Consider the following 17,625-nt stretch of genomic DNA (forward strand, 5'->3'; position numbering starts at 1 on the left):
TACAAAAAGGCAGGTTCAGTCTGTGCACCCCAGAAAACCACGCAATGTACGTTAGGCGCAAACCCAAGCCACAGGATGAGTTTTCTGTATTTACTGAGATACCTGCCTGAGATCTGTCTTTCTAGCTCACAGTGGACCCATAACAAGTCTCGACTAAAGCAATCAGCAGCAATCTCCTCTGACAAATAGGGGAAGCAGTGTGATGGGACACGCTAGATTATGTCTCACTTAGGTGATAGCTTCAATTTAATCAGAGTTTTCACCGAGCAGTTCAGAAGAGAACATCATTTCCTGGTCTCTGCTGACAATGAGATCTTGGGTGACACCGATGACATACCTCAGCTGGAACTTTCATCCTCTGTTACTTTGTTCATCTCTTCACCTGCTTATTGGTGTTTTCCCTAGGCATTCTTGCAAAGTTGATGGGAAAAAACACGGGTGGGGTGGCTGAGTCCGAGACTGCTGAGACACCAGTGGTGAAAAGGAGACTGAGGGGCTTTCCGCTTCGCGGTGCCGACCTCTAAATGGGAGACCTGGAGAACCCAGGGATGACAGAGCCGGGGAGAGGAGACGGGACCTCATGCTGTCAGGGAAAGAAAAGCTCAACGGGCACGGTGCGGCTCGGCACGCACGGAATGGCGGGGCGGGGCCGGGCGGGGCGCCTGAGGACGGGGCGTGGCCGCTGAGGGTGGGGCCTCCGGGGGCGTGGCCGGCGGGGCGGGGCGTGGCCGGCGGGCGGGCGCAGGTGCGCAGGTGGCGGGGCGGGGGAAGGCGGCCGCGGCCATCCTGCTGCAATTTCCCTGTGTCACGGCTCCCGTCTCCTAGCAACGGCGCCGAGTCCGGCCGGCAGCCGCGGCAGCCGCGCACCGCCCGCAGCGGCGGCGGCACGGGCAGCGGCTCCGCCGGCCCGGCGGGTCCGGCGGCGAGGGCGGGCGGGCGCTGCCGGGGGGCGGCCCCGCGGCGGGAAGGATGCGGCATGGGGAGGGGGCAGCGCTCCCGCGGAGCTCCCTGAGGCGGCCGGCGGCGGCGGGGCCGAGGGGGCGCCCGGCGCTCGGCCCAGCCCCGCTGTCCGCCCGCCCGGGGCCGTGAGGAGCGGCGAGGCGGCGGCGGGGCGGGCGCCGTGCGGGGATGCCCGCTCGGGCCGGAAAGTTTCTTCCCCGCGGCGGCTCGGCCGCTTCCCGCGCGGACTTCTCCCCGGCCCTCCTCGGTAAGTGACCGCGTCCCCTCTCCGCTGCCATCTTGAGCTGCGGCTCCGTCCGCCCGCGACCCCCGACCGACGCCCCGAGGGCGGCCCGAGGCTGCCGCCCGGCGGGACTGAGCGCCTGCCCCGACGGCGGGGAGCTGCGCGGCCAGCCCTGCCCGCGGAGCGCCCGTCCTGCCCGCGGGGCGCCCGTCTTGCCCGCGGGGCGCCCGGCGGAGCCAGCGGCGGCCCCCGGCTGGCTCGCTGGTTCTGCTGCCGGAGCGCCCTTAGGGCGGTGCGCGGCGGCCCCTTGCCCGGCGGCCGGAGCCGGCGAGCCCTGCCTGTGGCGCCCGAGGGGTGGGAAGGGGTTAAACCGGCTGCTAGTTAATGCTGTTAAAACTGTATTGGGTCTTTACCGATTCGCGTCGGGGTAGCGCTTCAGGGCTTCTTACGGAGCCGGCGGCGGTGGGCTGGGGCGCGGATGGAGGTCGCGGTCAGTTTGTGAGAAACGTGGCTCCAGGTCCTGCCAGCGCCGGGTTGTTCGGTTGTGTTGCGGTCGCTGGCGATGGCCGGTGGTCCCACGGTGCCCTCCTTCGCACGCTTCTCTATCGCCACAACTGAGTGCCAGGCGATGCCGAATTGGGGAGATTTGCTCGTAGATGATTGCCCTCTCTTTTGCCGTGGTGGAGGAGACGGACTGCTGGCTAGTGGGGCAGCAGAAAGAATGAGACCAACGAACCGGTAATCAAAGCAAAACATGTCCCGATAATTACACTTTTGCATCAACAAAGAACGAACGCTCTTTGAACGAACACTCTTTTTTTTTTTTTTCTTTTTTTTTTAAATAAATATTTCAGCGATAGGAATGAAAAGACAAGACTCCACTCTTTGTTTTGAGCATGAGGTACCTCGGAGAGTAATTTAACAATGTCCTTGCTGACAACACCCGTCTTTTTCTGGGGAAAAATACAAACGGAGTAAGTGGGACATGAAATTACCTCATACGTGGCAATCTGGGAATAGAACAGAAAAGATTTAAAAGCTGAACAGGGGAAGGGGAGCAAGATTTTTTTTTTTGTGGGGAGGAGTGCTTACTTAATCTCCTTTCAGTGAAATGAATTGAACTTTGTGAATCATATTATATTTGGTGCTGTCATCTTTTTCTCCCTCAAAAAATAATCGGACACTCAGAAAGGGGGGAGGGGATCCTGCTCTTTGATAGCATGACAGAATATCTTGCAAAAAGAATTGCAACAGTGCAGGAATTGCTCCTACACTCTGCATCTTGTAGCTCAGATCGCTGGAACAGGGAGATAGATGACTTCTGATGATCCACTAAAAACAACAGCCATAAATGCTCAATGTTTAGTCCCCTGCCGGTTTCCCGACAAGCAGTCATTGCTGTTTCCCCAGGTGACTTGCAGGGATTCGCTCCTCCTTTAATAAAATTTGACATACCAGCCACCATCTCCCCTTTCTGGGGCCAGGGGAGGAGGGAGGAGATTTCTCCTCTGTTACATAACAGTTACCTGGAGGATTGCACATGTTCCCAGACCAGGGGTGCCTCTGGACCGCAGGTGGGAGGTGAATTTCTGTAATATTGCAGATCAAGTGCAAATGGCTCAGATCAAGTGCAAATGGCTAGGAGGAAACTTTTACACAGGGCACTGCTTGACAGTGTTCAAATGTTTCCCTTGTGCATTTCACAGTAATTCCTTTCCTGCTCATTGAAGAAAGGCAAATAATATGTTCAACCCTGTCCTCAGTAATGTACAAGTAGTATAATGAAACAAATGTTATCTATAGATCAAATATGCTGCCTTCCTATTTTTATTTGCCTTATCCCCTCAAATCCTGCATGACATCACTAAGCACAGTCAGTGTGCAGTGTAACCCCAGATCCTGTTAGGGAGTGGGGCTCAGCATCTCTGAGCTCTGGTGCTTTGCAAGCTCCTTCTGAGACCAGCAAGATCGTTTTTTTGTTTACATCAGCAGATACCACTCCCTCTGTCATTTACCTGGAGCGTAAAGAAACTAATTAGCTGTTTGGCAAGAATGTAGCGGGGCACATGGCTGCTTGGATGCTGTCAGTCTGCTTGTCTCTTTCTCATACATGGGAGCTCTGTGGGCAAGGCAGATGGGCCTGTTGGTATCAAACCCCATCCCACTTGTCGAGGGTTTAAATCAGCAGCAGTTTGAATGAGGAACAGTAAGGGGAAATAACTGTTGTGCTGCAGGTCTACCACTGGTCCTCATCCTCTTCTTTTTTTCCCTTTCGCTGCAGGAGCTGGAGCGGCTGTGGGGGGCAGTGCTCTGGGTAGCCAGCCATGATCGCCACTGGAGGCCTCCTGAGGATCTCGGCTAGGAAACAGGACCCCTTGCGACCCCAAAGTCAAGTCCCCAAACGCAAACGCAAGGCCAAAAAGAAGCGCAAGAATGACGTGGTGGTGGTGAAAGGCAAGCTCAAGCTGTGCTCCCTCTCAGGGCTCATCGCCCTCTGTGGCATCCTGGTACTCCTGGTGGGCATCGCCTTGGCCGTGGTGGGCTACTGGCCAAAGCCCAGCCAGGTGTACAGAGAAGGCAGCTTCAGTGGGAGCCGGCACCTGGCACCACAGGGTGGCACCCCCAAGAACCGCTCCCAAAGCCAGGAAGGGGCACAAGCAGCAATCCTTCCAGAGTCACCCTCCAGAGCCAACATCTCCACCACTGCTACCACCCAGGGGTCCCCACAGTCCCCTCCAACTTCCTCATCCCCCCAGGCCTCAGTGGGTTTTCTTTTCCGTCTTTTCTCAAGCTACTTGCATTCAGACAAGCTGAAGGTGCTGGGCCCCCTCATCATGGGTATCGGCATCTTCCTCTTCATCTGTGCTAATGCAGTATTGCACGAGAACCGTGACAAGAAGACCAAGATCATCAACCTGCGTGACCTCTACTCCACTGTCATCGATGCCCACAGCCTGCGGACCAAGGATGGAGGCACCCCGGCCTCAGCCCCTCTCAATGGCTTTGTCAACTACGTGCAGTCCCGAGGCCTGGAGCTAAAGCCTGGTGGTGAAGGCCTGGGTGCTGCAGCCATGCTGGCCAAGAGCTCCTGGCCACCAGGACTGGGTGTCTCCCTTTCCCCACCAGACCTGGCATCCTCACCACGGCGTTCCTCCTTCTGCACTCCACTGCAGCCGCCCAGCCTGGCTGAGGCTGTGTACAGCATCTACCGGGAGCGTGCCGCCCTTGCTGGCTGCACCGTCACCAGCCCACCCTGCAGCCCACCAGAGAGCTGGGGCCAGCGCAGCACAGCCAGCTCCATCGTCGGCTCTTCACTCAGCGCCTTCACCCTCCTGCCCTTGGCACCAAGTAGCGGAGGGGGAAGCTGGCGGAGGCCCCCAGGTGAGCGAGGAGCCCGGGAGATCCCACGGGGGGAGTTTGAACTCAGCCTGACCGACCTCAGCAGCAGCCACATCGAGGGAGGCTGTGGGACGAGGAGGCACAAGCTGGTGCTCAGGAGGCAGAGCACCAGCTGCTTGCCCGATGCCAGGCGTCCCCTTTTCCCTGAGCCACCTGGGTCCCCAGCTGTCAGCAGGGGCACAGACTCCGGCCTCTTGGTAAAAGCATCTTCTAGCTACTCCAAATCTCTGGATCTGGGGGGATCACCCCCCTCCAGCCCCCTTGCCATCACCAGAGTGGACTCCCAGAGCTCCCAGTCTGAGCCTTCCAGCAGCAATAAGGGCTACAGCCACCTGGAGGAGGCAGGCACCTCCTTGGAGTCAGTTGCCAACACCCCAGCCAGTAAAATCCAGGACTGTGAGGAGGAACCAGCTGAGAAGACAGACCCTCTCAAGGCTACCAGCAGAGAACAAACAGGGGAGCAATCCCAGCAAACTCAAAGACAGTACACAAATAAAGAGAAACTCTTTATGATTTCTAGGTCACACGCTGCATTAGGGCTGGAGGATGGGGAACTGGAGAGTACTGGCATCTAAACAAAACCGAGAAGGCACAAGGACACCTTGCAACCCTCCACACCTTCCCTTCTTCTCTATCTTCTTGTGGACTTAGGAAACCAATCAATATCCAAAGAGCTGCAGTATGTTGCCCTTGAAAATTGAGTTCAGTAAATCCTGTAGATGACTTCAGGAAGAAAAAGAAAATCCTTTCTGTCCGATCGTGATTGTATGTTCCATGCAAGCCAAATTGTATTAAATATCCACAGTCCAGTAAGTTCTTTGGATCAGATTAATACAATTTCGGACAGAATAACTGTGCACTTTACTGTTTTGATTTCCAAGTGCCCCTTCTTTTTTCTCCTCTGATTTCTTTCTTGCTGATTGGTCACTAACTGCTTGAAAACTGCAGGCACCTTTTTAAGCTCAATAGCAACGTGGTCTTCAGATCAAGAAAGCCGAGCTCTCTCTTTGTTTTGGTTCAATCACCAAAAAGTTTGCAAGGCCTTAAGGATGATGTACCTTGACAAAGAATGAGTTTGTTTAAATTCTGCAAAAATGACAATTTAGAAGAGACTGGAGCGGAACAGAGCTCTGATCTAGTTAAAACCATTACATTCCTGAATCCAAAATACCTACTACTACGTGATACTTTATTAAGTATTATTACTCATGTATTGACTAATAGCATTAAAAGATTTTTTTTTTAATAAAACATTTACAAACAAAACTGCTACACTAAAAAGTCCTTTATTTTGGTAAGTAATTACAGATATCAGAAGCCTTTTGTTTTTATACTGTGAAAGATTATAGAGATGCTATGAGGCCAAAGGTTTGCTTATGCTTTTAAGTGGGTAATTAATCATTTTGGATTAATTTCAAAGTAAATACTGTTTCAGACTGAGAAACCACACTTTAATTCAATCAGAAGATTCTGTCTCCATTTCTAACAGTGCTCTGTGACAGCTGAAGAAATGTGAGATTTTGACAAGCTAAGGAAAAAAAAATTAAAGGTTTGACCTACTATTAAAATTAGATTTTTCATGACTAACACATCAATCTCAAACTACAGCATGTTCTTTCTGGGTTTTTCACTTCCCTTTAAGTGTTTCTTTAAGCCTTTTTGCTGTTATGGTTCCTATTTGTGAATGCATGTGCATGAGATTAATTTTAAAGCATAATGATAGCCCTGTCAATCTCATAGCAGTTGGCCCTGTTGAAGTTAGCGGAGGTTTCTCACTGACTTTGGCGTGGTGAGGATTTCTTCCTGCGTGAGAAAGCATCGGGTTTCCTGAAGGCTGGAGAATGCCTTGTCTGTAGGCAGATTTTTGGTGAATTGATGAGCTGTTTCATTTTCGTAGCTGCAGCACAGCAGGCACTTTTTTATTTTGGCAAAGCAGCTTTATGTGCTCAGAAGATTTTGTCAATACTTCAGATTTTAAATACGGATGTGGCATTTCACTATGACAAGAAGAGAAATCGACATTAAACAACTACAATGTGTAGGCAGGCAAGAGTCTTTCGGTTGCAGTTTTTTCTTATGGTTTCATGTTTTAAAATGCTTGGTTACATGTTGAAATACTAACATTACAATACATTGCAAAATTGAAAACATATATCAATAAATGCAATTGCATTTAGCAATCCAGCAAAGCCCTCTATTAAATAAGGCTAATTTAAAAGAAAGGAAGAAAAAAAACTAATTTGCAATATCAGAGTCTTAAAACTGGAGAAGTGCTGCTGCTCCTTCTCTGATTTCCAGCAAGATTTGAGAGATGTATCTGAGCAGCATTACCTAGTGCTGACAGAGATGCCAGTTACTGACGCAGCTGAAGACACCTGGTTATTTTCCACATGAAAACCCTTCATGGAGGTGCAAGGCAAGAGAGGAGTCATGGGTGCTACTTACTGGGGCATTGAGTCCTTGTAAAAATGTGGCAAGGGGTTGCTTTATTCTGAGAGGTGGAAACATGCTTTTTAAAATATTCTTAATAAAATTTTCTGTAGTCATCTGTATCTACAGTCTGCTCTGAAAAAACCAGACAAATAAACAAACGGCAAACCAAAACACTTTTAAAAAACTTCTGGGTACTCTTTAGATTGATTTTAAAATAAAGAAGCCCACTTGTGATGATTAATTTACTGCAAAACTTTCTGAGTAACAAAATAACATCAGAGTTTGGGTTTAATAAGTAAAATTATAGCTTGTTCCTGTGTTGCCAAAAAAGGTGTGAAATGTGAACTTTCATCAGTCAAGCTGGATTTTTTTATAACAGCAGCTAAAAGTGATTTGCAACGTGTAAATTAATAAGCAGAGAAAATTGCCTCTCTGCAAGTTATCAAAAATCATTTTTTGCAAATGTATTAATTCAAACTATTTGTTGAGCAACTTAGGCGGTGGTAGAGTTTGAGTCAGAAACTTTTGTTTAAAATTCAAGATGGGCAAGTTACCAGTAGCTTGGGAGAGAAATGCAGCAGCTGGTAAGGAGCTGAGCTTCTCTCAGTGATACCAGCAGGTTCTGGGAGTGCTGGGGTTTGTGTGTTGACCCATTCTTGACTCTCTCCCAGCTGGGCCTGAGCACTTCTCAGGGCTGCCAGGCTGCCTTTTGGCCATCATTTGCTCATCCTGTCACTTGCTTATGAATTTTCTCTCTGATCTATTTTCTTTCTTTTAACCTTCATCTCCAGCGTCCTGCCACCAAGTGTTTCCTCCACAGTCCTTGTCAAGAACTGAGCAGCTCTACTTAGCAGTATCTGCCTGCCTACGTATTGCAGAAAGAAATGTATCACTACAGAAAATGTTTATTAAGACGTAATTGTTAGTCCCCCTACTTAAAAAGTGATATCCCTGAATATCTGTTAAGCTAGAATACGTGGAGAAATTAGATTTTGGTCCAGAAATGTGTGGTTTGTTTTGTGTGTTTTTTTTTTTTTAGCATAGAAGAGTGCTATGATATTTCTATAAAAATTTCCAGAGGAAAAGTAATTTCTGCTTGAGCCCTCAGAATACTCCCATCACTAGGTAGAAGGCTGCATCTGTTTGAGTATAGATGCTGGTCGGACCAGTCTGAGGACACAGGCAAATGCCCTAATTGTACTTCAGTCATGCTGTTCTTTATTACAAAATCCTCAGGACTCTGGAGAACCTGCTGACATGATCATACCATAACCCACTTACAGCTCAGTTTTCACTGGCTGGCAAAGTACTTAAAATCTCTGCATTAACCTGGCTCCCTTGACTGAACTGATTTACTGAACTCCCCAACTGTTGATATCTCAGCTGATCTACTACGAAATACTATAGCCCAGATTTATTACTGTGTATTATTTAGATACATTTTTAAAAAGCATTTTCAAGGATTGGTGCTGTCCAACAGTGAGTAATAGTGCACCTAAAAACATTGAATTAAGTAACTGTTAACATAGTTTTATGTCTGCAGTCTGAGATAAGACTATGGATTTCCATAATAGCCAAAACAGTTTACACAGAAGTAGCAATGTGACTTCAATTAAACAATATTTTTTATTAAAAGTAAGAGAGATGACACAATGGTAAAGGTTATTTGATTTCAGTAGGATGAATAGCCTTTTATAACATCTAACAGTTCTTTTTTCTAAACAAGAATATGTTTGTGTGGATGCAATAAAACAGAACTGTATTTATAGGGACAAAGGAGAATTACTAATAATTTAAGTAGATCACCAATTAATGCTTTGCCTCATTAATATGTTTCAGTCCCTCGTTTCTCTCTCTCCATTTGAAGAGAGAGAGAGAAGACAAGAAAGCAACAATCAACCTCTGGCCATAACCTAGCTAGAAATCTGACTTTGCTGCATAAAACCATGAAAAATACGAGTGCTCAGTGGTAGCTGAGAATTAAAATCTTAATAATCAAATAAAAGTATAGATTTTTTTGGCCTTTTTTTTTTTCTTCTAGAGCAAATACATCAAACTTCCCTCAGAAAAAGCCTCTTTCTCACTTCTCCAAGACTGTCAATAGCAATACTGCAGAGCTTTATCTAGGCTGCTTAATTACTAGTTTTCTCTACCAAGGATGAGTCAAGGGTTCAGTTTGGTCCTGCAAACAGCAAACAAGATGCACAGTGTGTGCAGGCACAATCTGAGAGGATAAATGGAGTCTCACAGACCCAGGCAAAAATCTGCCGTGGAAGACTATACTAGCATCTGTTTTATTTCAGAAGCCAAGCTTTCTTTTTACTGCTTCTAAAACCTCCAAAGTGGAAACATCTATGCAAGCCCACTAGAACATACCTTCTACTATTTAGCTTTCACAGTAAGCACGGAGACAAAGGGAAGCCCTGGAGGTCCAACGGAGGCAGCTGTGGGCAGGTGAAATGGCATCCCAGTTTGCGTGTGGGAACTGGGCTACTGGAAAGGATCTGAGTGGATCACAGGATAATTCAGGAACTGGAGGAGCATGGCCTGTATTTGTCTGCTGGTTAGGCTTTTAGCTACATTTTAATTAAATAGAGGAAGCAGAGCCACAGTACTACTTTTAAATTTTTCTCTCAGTCATTATTCTTTTTAAATAACATTGCAACAAGACAGAAAGCTTGTTTGGGGAAAGTATCAAAAGAGATGCAAACTAAACAAGTGTCAAAATCATTATTTAAACCTCAGTCCGTGAGGTTTCCTTTGCCCTCCTCTGCACAAAGGAGTTTCAGTCTAAGATTTTGAGTATTACTTTTTCTTTTTTCCCTTCCCCTTTCTCCCCATGACAAATTTGGTTCTGGTGAGGACATGTAACTGATACTCTCAGACCAGGAAGTAATATAATAGAAATAGGGAGAGATTGTTCGGCTTTAGCAAAGCAGCCCATTCCACACTAAGCTTCACAGCTAATGGCAAATAGAAGTCAACGTTCAGCATTCAAGTGATTAATATGTTATTTTCATAAAGGTTTAAAGGAACTCCAACTTCGAAGAAAACATAACCCCCAAGGCCAGGGTATAGTTATTGCCAAATAACTGGAGGAACCATCACAATACTTACTGAAATATCTGAATATATTGAGACAAATAATATTTTGCTTTGTTTTTATTGTTATTTATTTTTATTATTTATATTTTGGTTTTATTATAATTTATTATTTTTAATTTTATTTTTTATTTTTACTTCTGCAACACCATAAAATGTCCTTCCTCTCTCATTCCTGAAGCATGCTTTAGGTCTCTCTGAGAGGTCTAGCATGGTTTTACTTCTTTGACTTTACAATCAAAATCCATTTTAAAGAAACACAGTTTGGTCTCATAGCCTAATAGAATCTATTACTTAAAATGCTTAAAGAGTCCCTATTAAAATAGCATCAGATGACCTCACAGTCCTTACTGTATTTCTCTCTAACATGCCTTGGGTACAGAGCGTGACTGTCTTCCTTTGTAAAAACAAGGCACTGAGTTACAGACACAGACCAAATGTGCAAAGACCAGAATTATTTTTTTGAAAGGGAGAAGAATACAAACACCAATATGCAAACAACAGCACACAAATATCTTATTTGGAGTGATGTTTCGAAATCACACAAGTAGCTTACTGTGGAACAGAGCCTGAAGGCTTGTCCTCCAACAGGAGATTCATCCTCTTTCTGCATGCGAGACACTGAAGTGTTAATCTGTTTCACTGTCTTTCAGACTCATCGCACACAATATTACAGGAAATAAGTTCGCAAAAATCATAAGACTTTCCAAAGACCTCCCTGCAGAATATTTAAGGACCTGAACAATATTGGGTAGCTGATGCCATTCTGTTTCAAATGAGCAACTGAAAATGAGAACAGGTAAAACCTGACACTGCTTATTAGTTTACTGTGGTGATGATAGCAGCAGCTCTTTGGATTTTGGAAACTTAAATCTGTCTGCTGGCACTGCTAATGATTAATGCTCTGGGCTGCCTTGGTGTGTAAAAATGCAGTAGGACAGTTCTTGTCTGTGTGTCTGTCTGCAACATGTACAGCATCTGGAACCACAGCACTGAGAAAAGGACAGGTGCTAAGGCTGCTTCTCCCACCATCTGATCAGAGACTAGTACAAACAAACCGTGGAAGGAAGTTGTCTTTTTTTGACCCTTAAATTAGAGTCTTGGTGCATCATCATTGCTTAATGAAGCAATTACATGTTTTAAGGAACTGTTTGGGACTAACATGCAGGAAAGGTGAGGACACCTTTCTAACAATGTTCTTTGCAAGGTTCTACTGCATCTTCTCTGGCACACAGCAGGGAAAATGGCAATAAAAGCTGTAGCACAGTTTTGGTATCCATGAGCTCCTGGTCCTGCAGCAGTGCTGTGCCTTGGTAGCCCCCTGGCTGGTCCAGGCTTGTCACTGACACTCTGGGAGGAGATGGAAAGGGGCACATGATGAGCTATGGAAGGTCAGCAGCTTCTAGCCATCACAGGTTTGTATGTCAGCTGCCAGAACAGGACCTAAGGGGTCCCAGGAGTTACTCAAATAGCAAAAGAAGCCAACATGATTGAAGGTTGCATCATGCCTCGTGTCGTCAAGAAGGCACTATTAAAGACGACAGGCAAAGGAAAGCAACAAGTCAGTGAAGTTTCTGTTGCACTTATCCTTGCAGTTTTGGATTGTCAAATATGGACAAAAAGGAACCACAAAATATTGCAGCTGCACCAGCTGTGCTCAGTAGCACTCAGCTGTTCCCATCCATAGCTGGCACTGACTTCACTGTAACTCCTCACAGCCTCCGTAAGAGTTCTGTGCAGCTCTGCGAGCATCATACTGGCCAAACAGAGGTGGGGAAATAAAAGGCTGTTCTTTCCTCAAACAGGAGAATCCAGTGCAATGGCTAAAATGAGCCATCACCTCACTCCCTCCCCAAGCATCTCTGCTGTCCCTAAGCTGGACCACCCCAGGGCCACCATGGCCACAGCCAGCGTTGCCTCCTGGCGTGACACATGCACCCGTCCTGTCCAGCCACCTCCACCTGATGGATCCAGGGGAGCCGAGGGGCCTGCAGTCAAAGGATGCTGATGCATTCAGAGTAATTGCATTTGTAAAGCAGTAGTAAGATAACGCTTACTGTATCTTCCATTTCATCAGCAAACTAGTCCTGTCCTCTGCTCAGATAAATATTTTATGCTGCCTGATGATTCACCAGCAGGTTGAATTAATTCTCATATAGGCAACAGATTTCTTGACAACATTTTCCAACAAGTTGTATTAGGTGTGTATCCAAAACATTCCATAAAATATCTTGGTTTAGTTTACAGTTCTACAACTGGCAATCTAGGCAAATAAACTTCAGGTAACTCTGTCACCAAAAAAAAGGATAAAACTACATTTTTCAGCAAAACTGATAAAGAGAGTGAACACAAGTATTTTGTTCAATCCCAGCCTAGAGAAATGGTCGGATAGAGACAAGAATCAGATTTGGATCAACGACAGTTTCTTTACTTAGAATTGCCATTCTACAACTCACTCTCCTACTGAGCTAGAAATTTTCATTAGGAAATTAAGGCATAAGTTATTCAAATTATTTTAGAGTGAGTTGTGGATTCCTCTGAGCAGTTGGAATGCTTATAAGTTGCAGAAAAAAAAAAATAGCCCTAAAACAGTCCTAAAACATTTCTTCCTTAATGCAAAAAATGGAATACACACAGTAATGTGAAGGATGGACAAGGTCGTTGTCAGCAGGAGCTTCAAGTGGCCTGGGTGGCATCAGTAAGTAATATATTAATTTCAAACACATGCTGATAAGTGTTCCATACTATGATGCTGGATTGCCTAATCTTTTTTGCTTTCTTTCCTACCACATGACAGATTATTTGTATTACACATAGTAAATGGGAAAAATATCCAGTATGCAGCCTTTTCTTAAAAAGTATGTATTTTGTGAATATAGGGAGTATTTAGTCTTCAAAACTCTGAAATAGCAATTAATACACTGGTTTTACCATCTTAAAATATAGAAGCAATAGCAGGTCTTGTTCTATCAAGAAAAGTCCTGAGAATCACTCTGTTTCTCCTCTGTCAAGGGTTACAACTTAATCATCTTTTGTTCAAATGAATAATTCTGTTACAGTACAGAGTGTAAGCAATTATGTTACAGGTGCTCACTTCTGCATATTGTAGCAACGTGACATATATAAATCTTCATGTTTATGCACAACTAAAATACATTACTTCTACATAGCCCAAAGAACCGAGCCAATTGCTGAAAACCGAAATTCTATTGCAACACATGGAGTGACATATGCACTCAGGGTAAAACAGGTGTCCTAGATGGAGAAGGTAATGAGGAAACAGCTGATCTCATCACAGCAGTGATTGAAAAGCATAAGCATGGTAATCAGAGATGTTTGAAATTGGAGGTTAGGCTGAACCTGCCACAGGTTACCAAAAGAAAAAAAAACCCAACAACCAACCAAAAAACAAGAAGAAAACCCAAGTCATGTAACTGAAGGCAATGCCATGGAGCCCTCCCACAGCCCACGGAAGCAGTGGCTACTCAAAAGGAGAGAGGGAGCTCTCTCTGCCAGTGCCATGTTGTACATCAGGCACATGGGAAAGGTCCCAAGTTAAGGCAAGAGCAATTCCAATTCCTTAGCGCTAAGTCTCTGCTTTCAGGCCCCACGCCACTGTGTCCAGTGCGTTCTTGTGTCCTGAGAGGACATTGTCCCTCCAGCAACTGGTGGAGCATCTCCTACATTGGAGGCTGCAGCACAGAGCCAGTTGCTCAGTGAGGAGCAGGGATAGCAGGGGCAGCAGCAGCCTCAGCTCATCCTGCAGCAGAACCCAGAACACTCAGAAAAGGGAACATGGCAGGATCATTTCTGCCCCCTCCACCATTTCCTTCTTCTCCACCCATGTCACACACACCAGATTAGTACCAGTTGTTATGTTTACATGCCCAAGGCTGGAGCCAGCCTGAGACATTTCCCCCTGTACTCAGCACGGGTGAGGCCCCACCTTGAATCCTGTGTTCAGTTTGGGCCCCTCACTATAGGAAAGACCTTGAGGTGCTGGAGAGAGTTCAGAAAAGGGCAATGAAGCTGGTGAAGGGTCTAGAGCACAAGTCTGATGAGGAGCAGCTGAGGGAGCTGGGGCTGTTTAGCCTGGAGAAAAAGAGGCTGAGGAGAGACCTTATCACTGTCTACAACTACCTGAAAGGAGGTTGTAGCATGGAGGGCATCAGTCTCTTCTCCTGAGTAGCAAGTGACAGGACAAGAGGAAAGGGCCTCAAGTTGCACCAAGGGAGGTTTAGGTTGGATATTAGAAAACATTTCTTCGCAGAAAGGGTTGTCGGGCATTGGAACAGGCTGCCCAGGGAAGTGGTTGAATCACCATCCCTGGAGGTGTTTAAAAGACATATAGGTGAGGTTCGTAGGGACCTGGTTTAGTGCTAGAGTTAGGTTAATGATTGGACTTGATAATAAAGGTCTCTTCCAACCAAAATGGTTCTATGACAGCCCATGACACCAAATCCTGCTTTTTTGCTGCTGCTTCTCTACATCATCTGCATAAACTGAAGACTACAGGGAGAACTTGTGCTCTGTCTTATCTTACACCATTCTTTGTAGATGCTGCTTATTTAAGTGCTGCTCTGAAAGGCCTTGATGCATGTTTACTGGTACATTTGCTGCAATCCCATTTTGTGTTGTCTTCTGTTTCCATTTGAAGTCAGCAGTACACTTGCTCAGTTATTCTGTGTAGGATTACAACAGCTCAGACTTTGTGATGGCCCAGCACCCCCATTGCAACAAGGGATCTGCAAACCAGAACAGGGGCTTACAAGCAGCAGATTAATAGCTACCAAAGTGAGCTCACCCAGAGCCTCTACCAGCTCAAAGGGGTGATGTTGGGCATCCTGTCCTGCAGCAGCAGGCTGAGTCACAAAAGCATGCTAGGGATAAAGAGAAAGTGGTACAACAAGCACTGTCCTCACTGCAGGGTGCTCACTACCCAGAAAAAGGGAGAAAAGGGGTATAAGCTAGGAAATGCAGGCAGATACAGAAGCATCATAGAAGAGGCAGAAGTGTGGGACCCCATGACAAACTAGGTGAGTGGAGGGAGAATAAATGAGCAGTAGCACAGAAAATAAACAGCAATGGGAAAAGGCAGTGCTAAAGGAATGTCTAGCAACAGGGTAATGAAGCAACTTGCACATTCTAGAAAGTACTCCTGACAATGGGAAAAGGAGATGTATTTTCAGTCTTTGAGGGCAGATTTATCTCCTGGATATTAAAAAAAGCTAAGGAGATCTGATTTTAACCACTGCCTTCACGTGCACTACTACCTGCTTTCTATGCAGAAATATTATCCGTTAAGCAATGGCTCTCACTTCGTGCACTTCAAAACCAGGATGGTGTCACTGCAAGTCCTGCAGCCAACAAGCTAGGAGGCAGAATGGGTAGTGGTGGTGTGTATGACAAGCCAGGAGATAAGATGTGCAGGCATACAGAGGAAGAGGTGCTTAGCTCTTGCCCTCAGTGAATATGAAGGCAAGGAAAAACACACAAAAAAAACCCCCACACCAAACAAATACTGCCATCAGGGTGTCCAGCTCTTATCAGATGAATGTGTTTTTCCTCAAAGCTCAAACTCCTGAAGTTATGAGGTAGGTTTACATGCTTTAAGTTTTTCTTGTGCCAGCAAAAGGCTTAAAAAAAAAAAACCTGACAGAGCCTCAGTATGGAAAGGGAGTTAAAATGTCCTGAAACATACCTTAAAAATATGATTTTTATTTTTTTTTTTTAAGGCAAGCTGAAGATCTGGTTTTGCCTGACAATGTTATCAGACCTGAAAAATAAAATTTATTTATAAATCACATCTACTTTATAAAAGGCTTCATAACAGTACCTAAAGACTTTGAGTTATTCAGGCTGAAAATATTGTTTGTATTTAAATATAATCATTTCCACTGCCTTTACTTATAATATTAGTAGATAGAGTCATTTCAAGTACCAACCTTGGAGCCCATTTAGAGGATTTCAGTAAAGCCAGTCAAGAGCAAAAACATCCCTTCCATGAGGTTTGACCTGAGAGAAGAAAACCTTGTTGCCAGCAGAGCTGCTGAGCTGCCTCAAGCCACCGCAACCTCCCTCTCAGCTGGCTGAGGTCCCAGCTGAGGCTGCTTTTCCCACAGGTCACCAAATGAAAGGACAGAGCCCCCCCCTGGGATAAGACTCAAGTATTAAGTCCATAGATTTTATACAGATAAAAGAACTAATTGTTCCACAAAGCAGAACTGCCTCAACTGGAGTCTGCGCAGGATTTAACTTCAAATCAACTTAATTCTGAAACAATAAACCAACCAGCATTTAAAGCTTAGTCTTCCACCTAAGCAGGATTTATCACAGAAAACCATCAACAGGTCTTCTACTCTGATTTGCTACTCAGAAGTACAGTTGAGCAGCATTTTTGGCTAGGAAAGAGATAAAAGTCAAACTTCCCATGAACTTCACACGTATGTTAGAAACCCAGTGTAGTCACATCGCCCTGATGCATTTACTTGGTTACTGTCTCACTATTTTAAGCTTACTCAACATTATTTTACTCTTATTCAACAGCATAGGAGTTGAACTAGGCCCCTACCAGCAGAAAATAAATGCTGGATTTTTGGCAAAGAGGCATATGAACTACTATTGCATGCATGTGATCATCTCTCTTCTTTACATTAAGAAACCAAAAGGGCAAAAGGCTAGCAAAACCCCCATGCAGAATGTTTCTGGGGTTTTTATTTCGAAGATAGAATTACTTAAGTGGTACATCCAGTCTAAAAAACAAGATTTGTGTTCTCTCCTCTGATACAAATACTGAAATTTAAGCAAAGAAACCTTAAGTTCTCACATTTTGAAGCTTGGGGGGAAAAAAATTTTAAAATATAATTTCTGAAAGTGGTTAGATTGTTTCCATCTGATCTCCAGAATAGAAAAAGAGCCCTGGGTAGACATTCAATAACTAAAATATCTTGGTTTTCAGAAAGCACTTAATTTCTCTCCTGTGAGTGTGAAAAGTATGCTCTGATCTACATATATAGGCTTTTTAGAGTCTCTTTATAAGACTTGCTGCATGTTTCTGCCGCACAGGTCAGTGACCAGAATCCATGGTAGGAAGCCAGCTTCAGAGGTGTTAAGCCTGCACAGTGCCTGGATTTAAGCCCATCTGAGAGTGGTTTGTGAGAAGGAAACTGTACAATACAATTATACTAAGTTTCTTAGGATTTATGGGTCCCTAGATGTGTCCCTCTGGCTCTAACTAAATCTAAATATTCCCAAAAAAACAGCTTTTTGAATGGGGGTACTTGTCTAACACAGTGTCTTTCAGTCCTGCATCTGCTTTTAGTTTCATGGCAATGTGACGGGAAAGAAATGGAAGACTTCCTAGCAGAAAAACAAGTAGTTTTGGTCTGATTCAACTCCATCAACATTCCAGAGTGCCATAAGCAAGCCCTTCTCTTGGCTAAAGGACTGCAGCCCTTCCGCTGCAGGTCAGGGTGACAATGTGTGAGTGACGCTGTACAAGGAAGAAC

At 45.3% G+C, this 17,625-nt stretch overlaps 1 protein-coding gene across 1 annotated transcript; it reads left to right on the forward strand.

Annotated features, from left to right (window-relative positions):
* The first annotated feature begins 1,132 nt into the window (after positions 1–1,132).
* On the forward strand, positions 1,133–5,325 carry TMEM200C (transmembrane protein 200C). The gene is made up of 2 exons (XM_065629668.1): positions 1,133–1,207; positions 3,465–5,325. Exon 2 carries the CDS (start codon positions 3,508–3,510, stop codon positions 5,155–5,157), a length of 1,650 nt encoding a protein of 549 aa, XP_065485740.1. The 5' UTR covers positions 1,133–1,207; positions 3,465–3,507; the 3' UTR covers positions 5,158–5,325.
* The last annotated feature ends 12,300 nt before the right edge of the window (positions 5,326–17,625 follow it).

Source organism: Caloenas nicobarica, chromosome 2 (assembly GCF_036013445.1).
Source record: "Caloenas nicobarica isolate bCalNic1 chromosome 2, bCalNic1.hap1, whole genome shotgun sequence".
NCBI classification, from domain to species: Eukaryota; Metazoa; Chordata; class Aves; order Columbiformes; family Columbidae; genus Caloenas; species Caloenas nicobarica.

What these genes read in the sequence shown, in the direction of transcription:
- TMEM200C (XM_065629668.1), top strand. Translation starts at nt 3,508, where the DNA reads ATGATCGCCACTGGAGGCCTCCTGAGGATCTCGGCTAGGAAACAGGAC.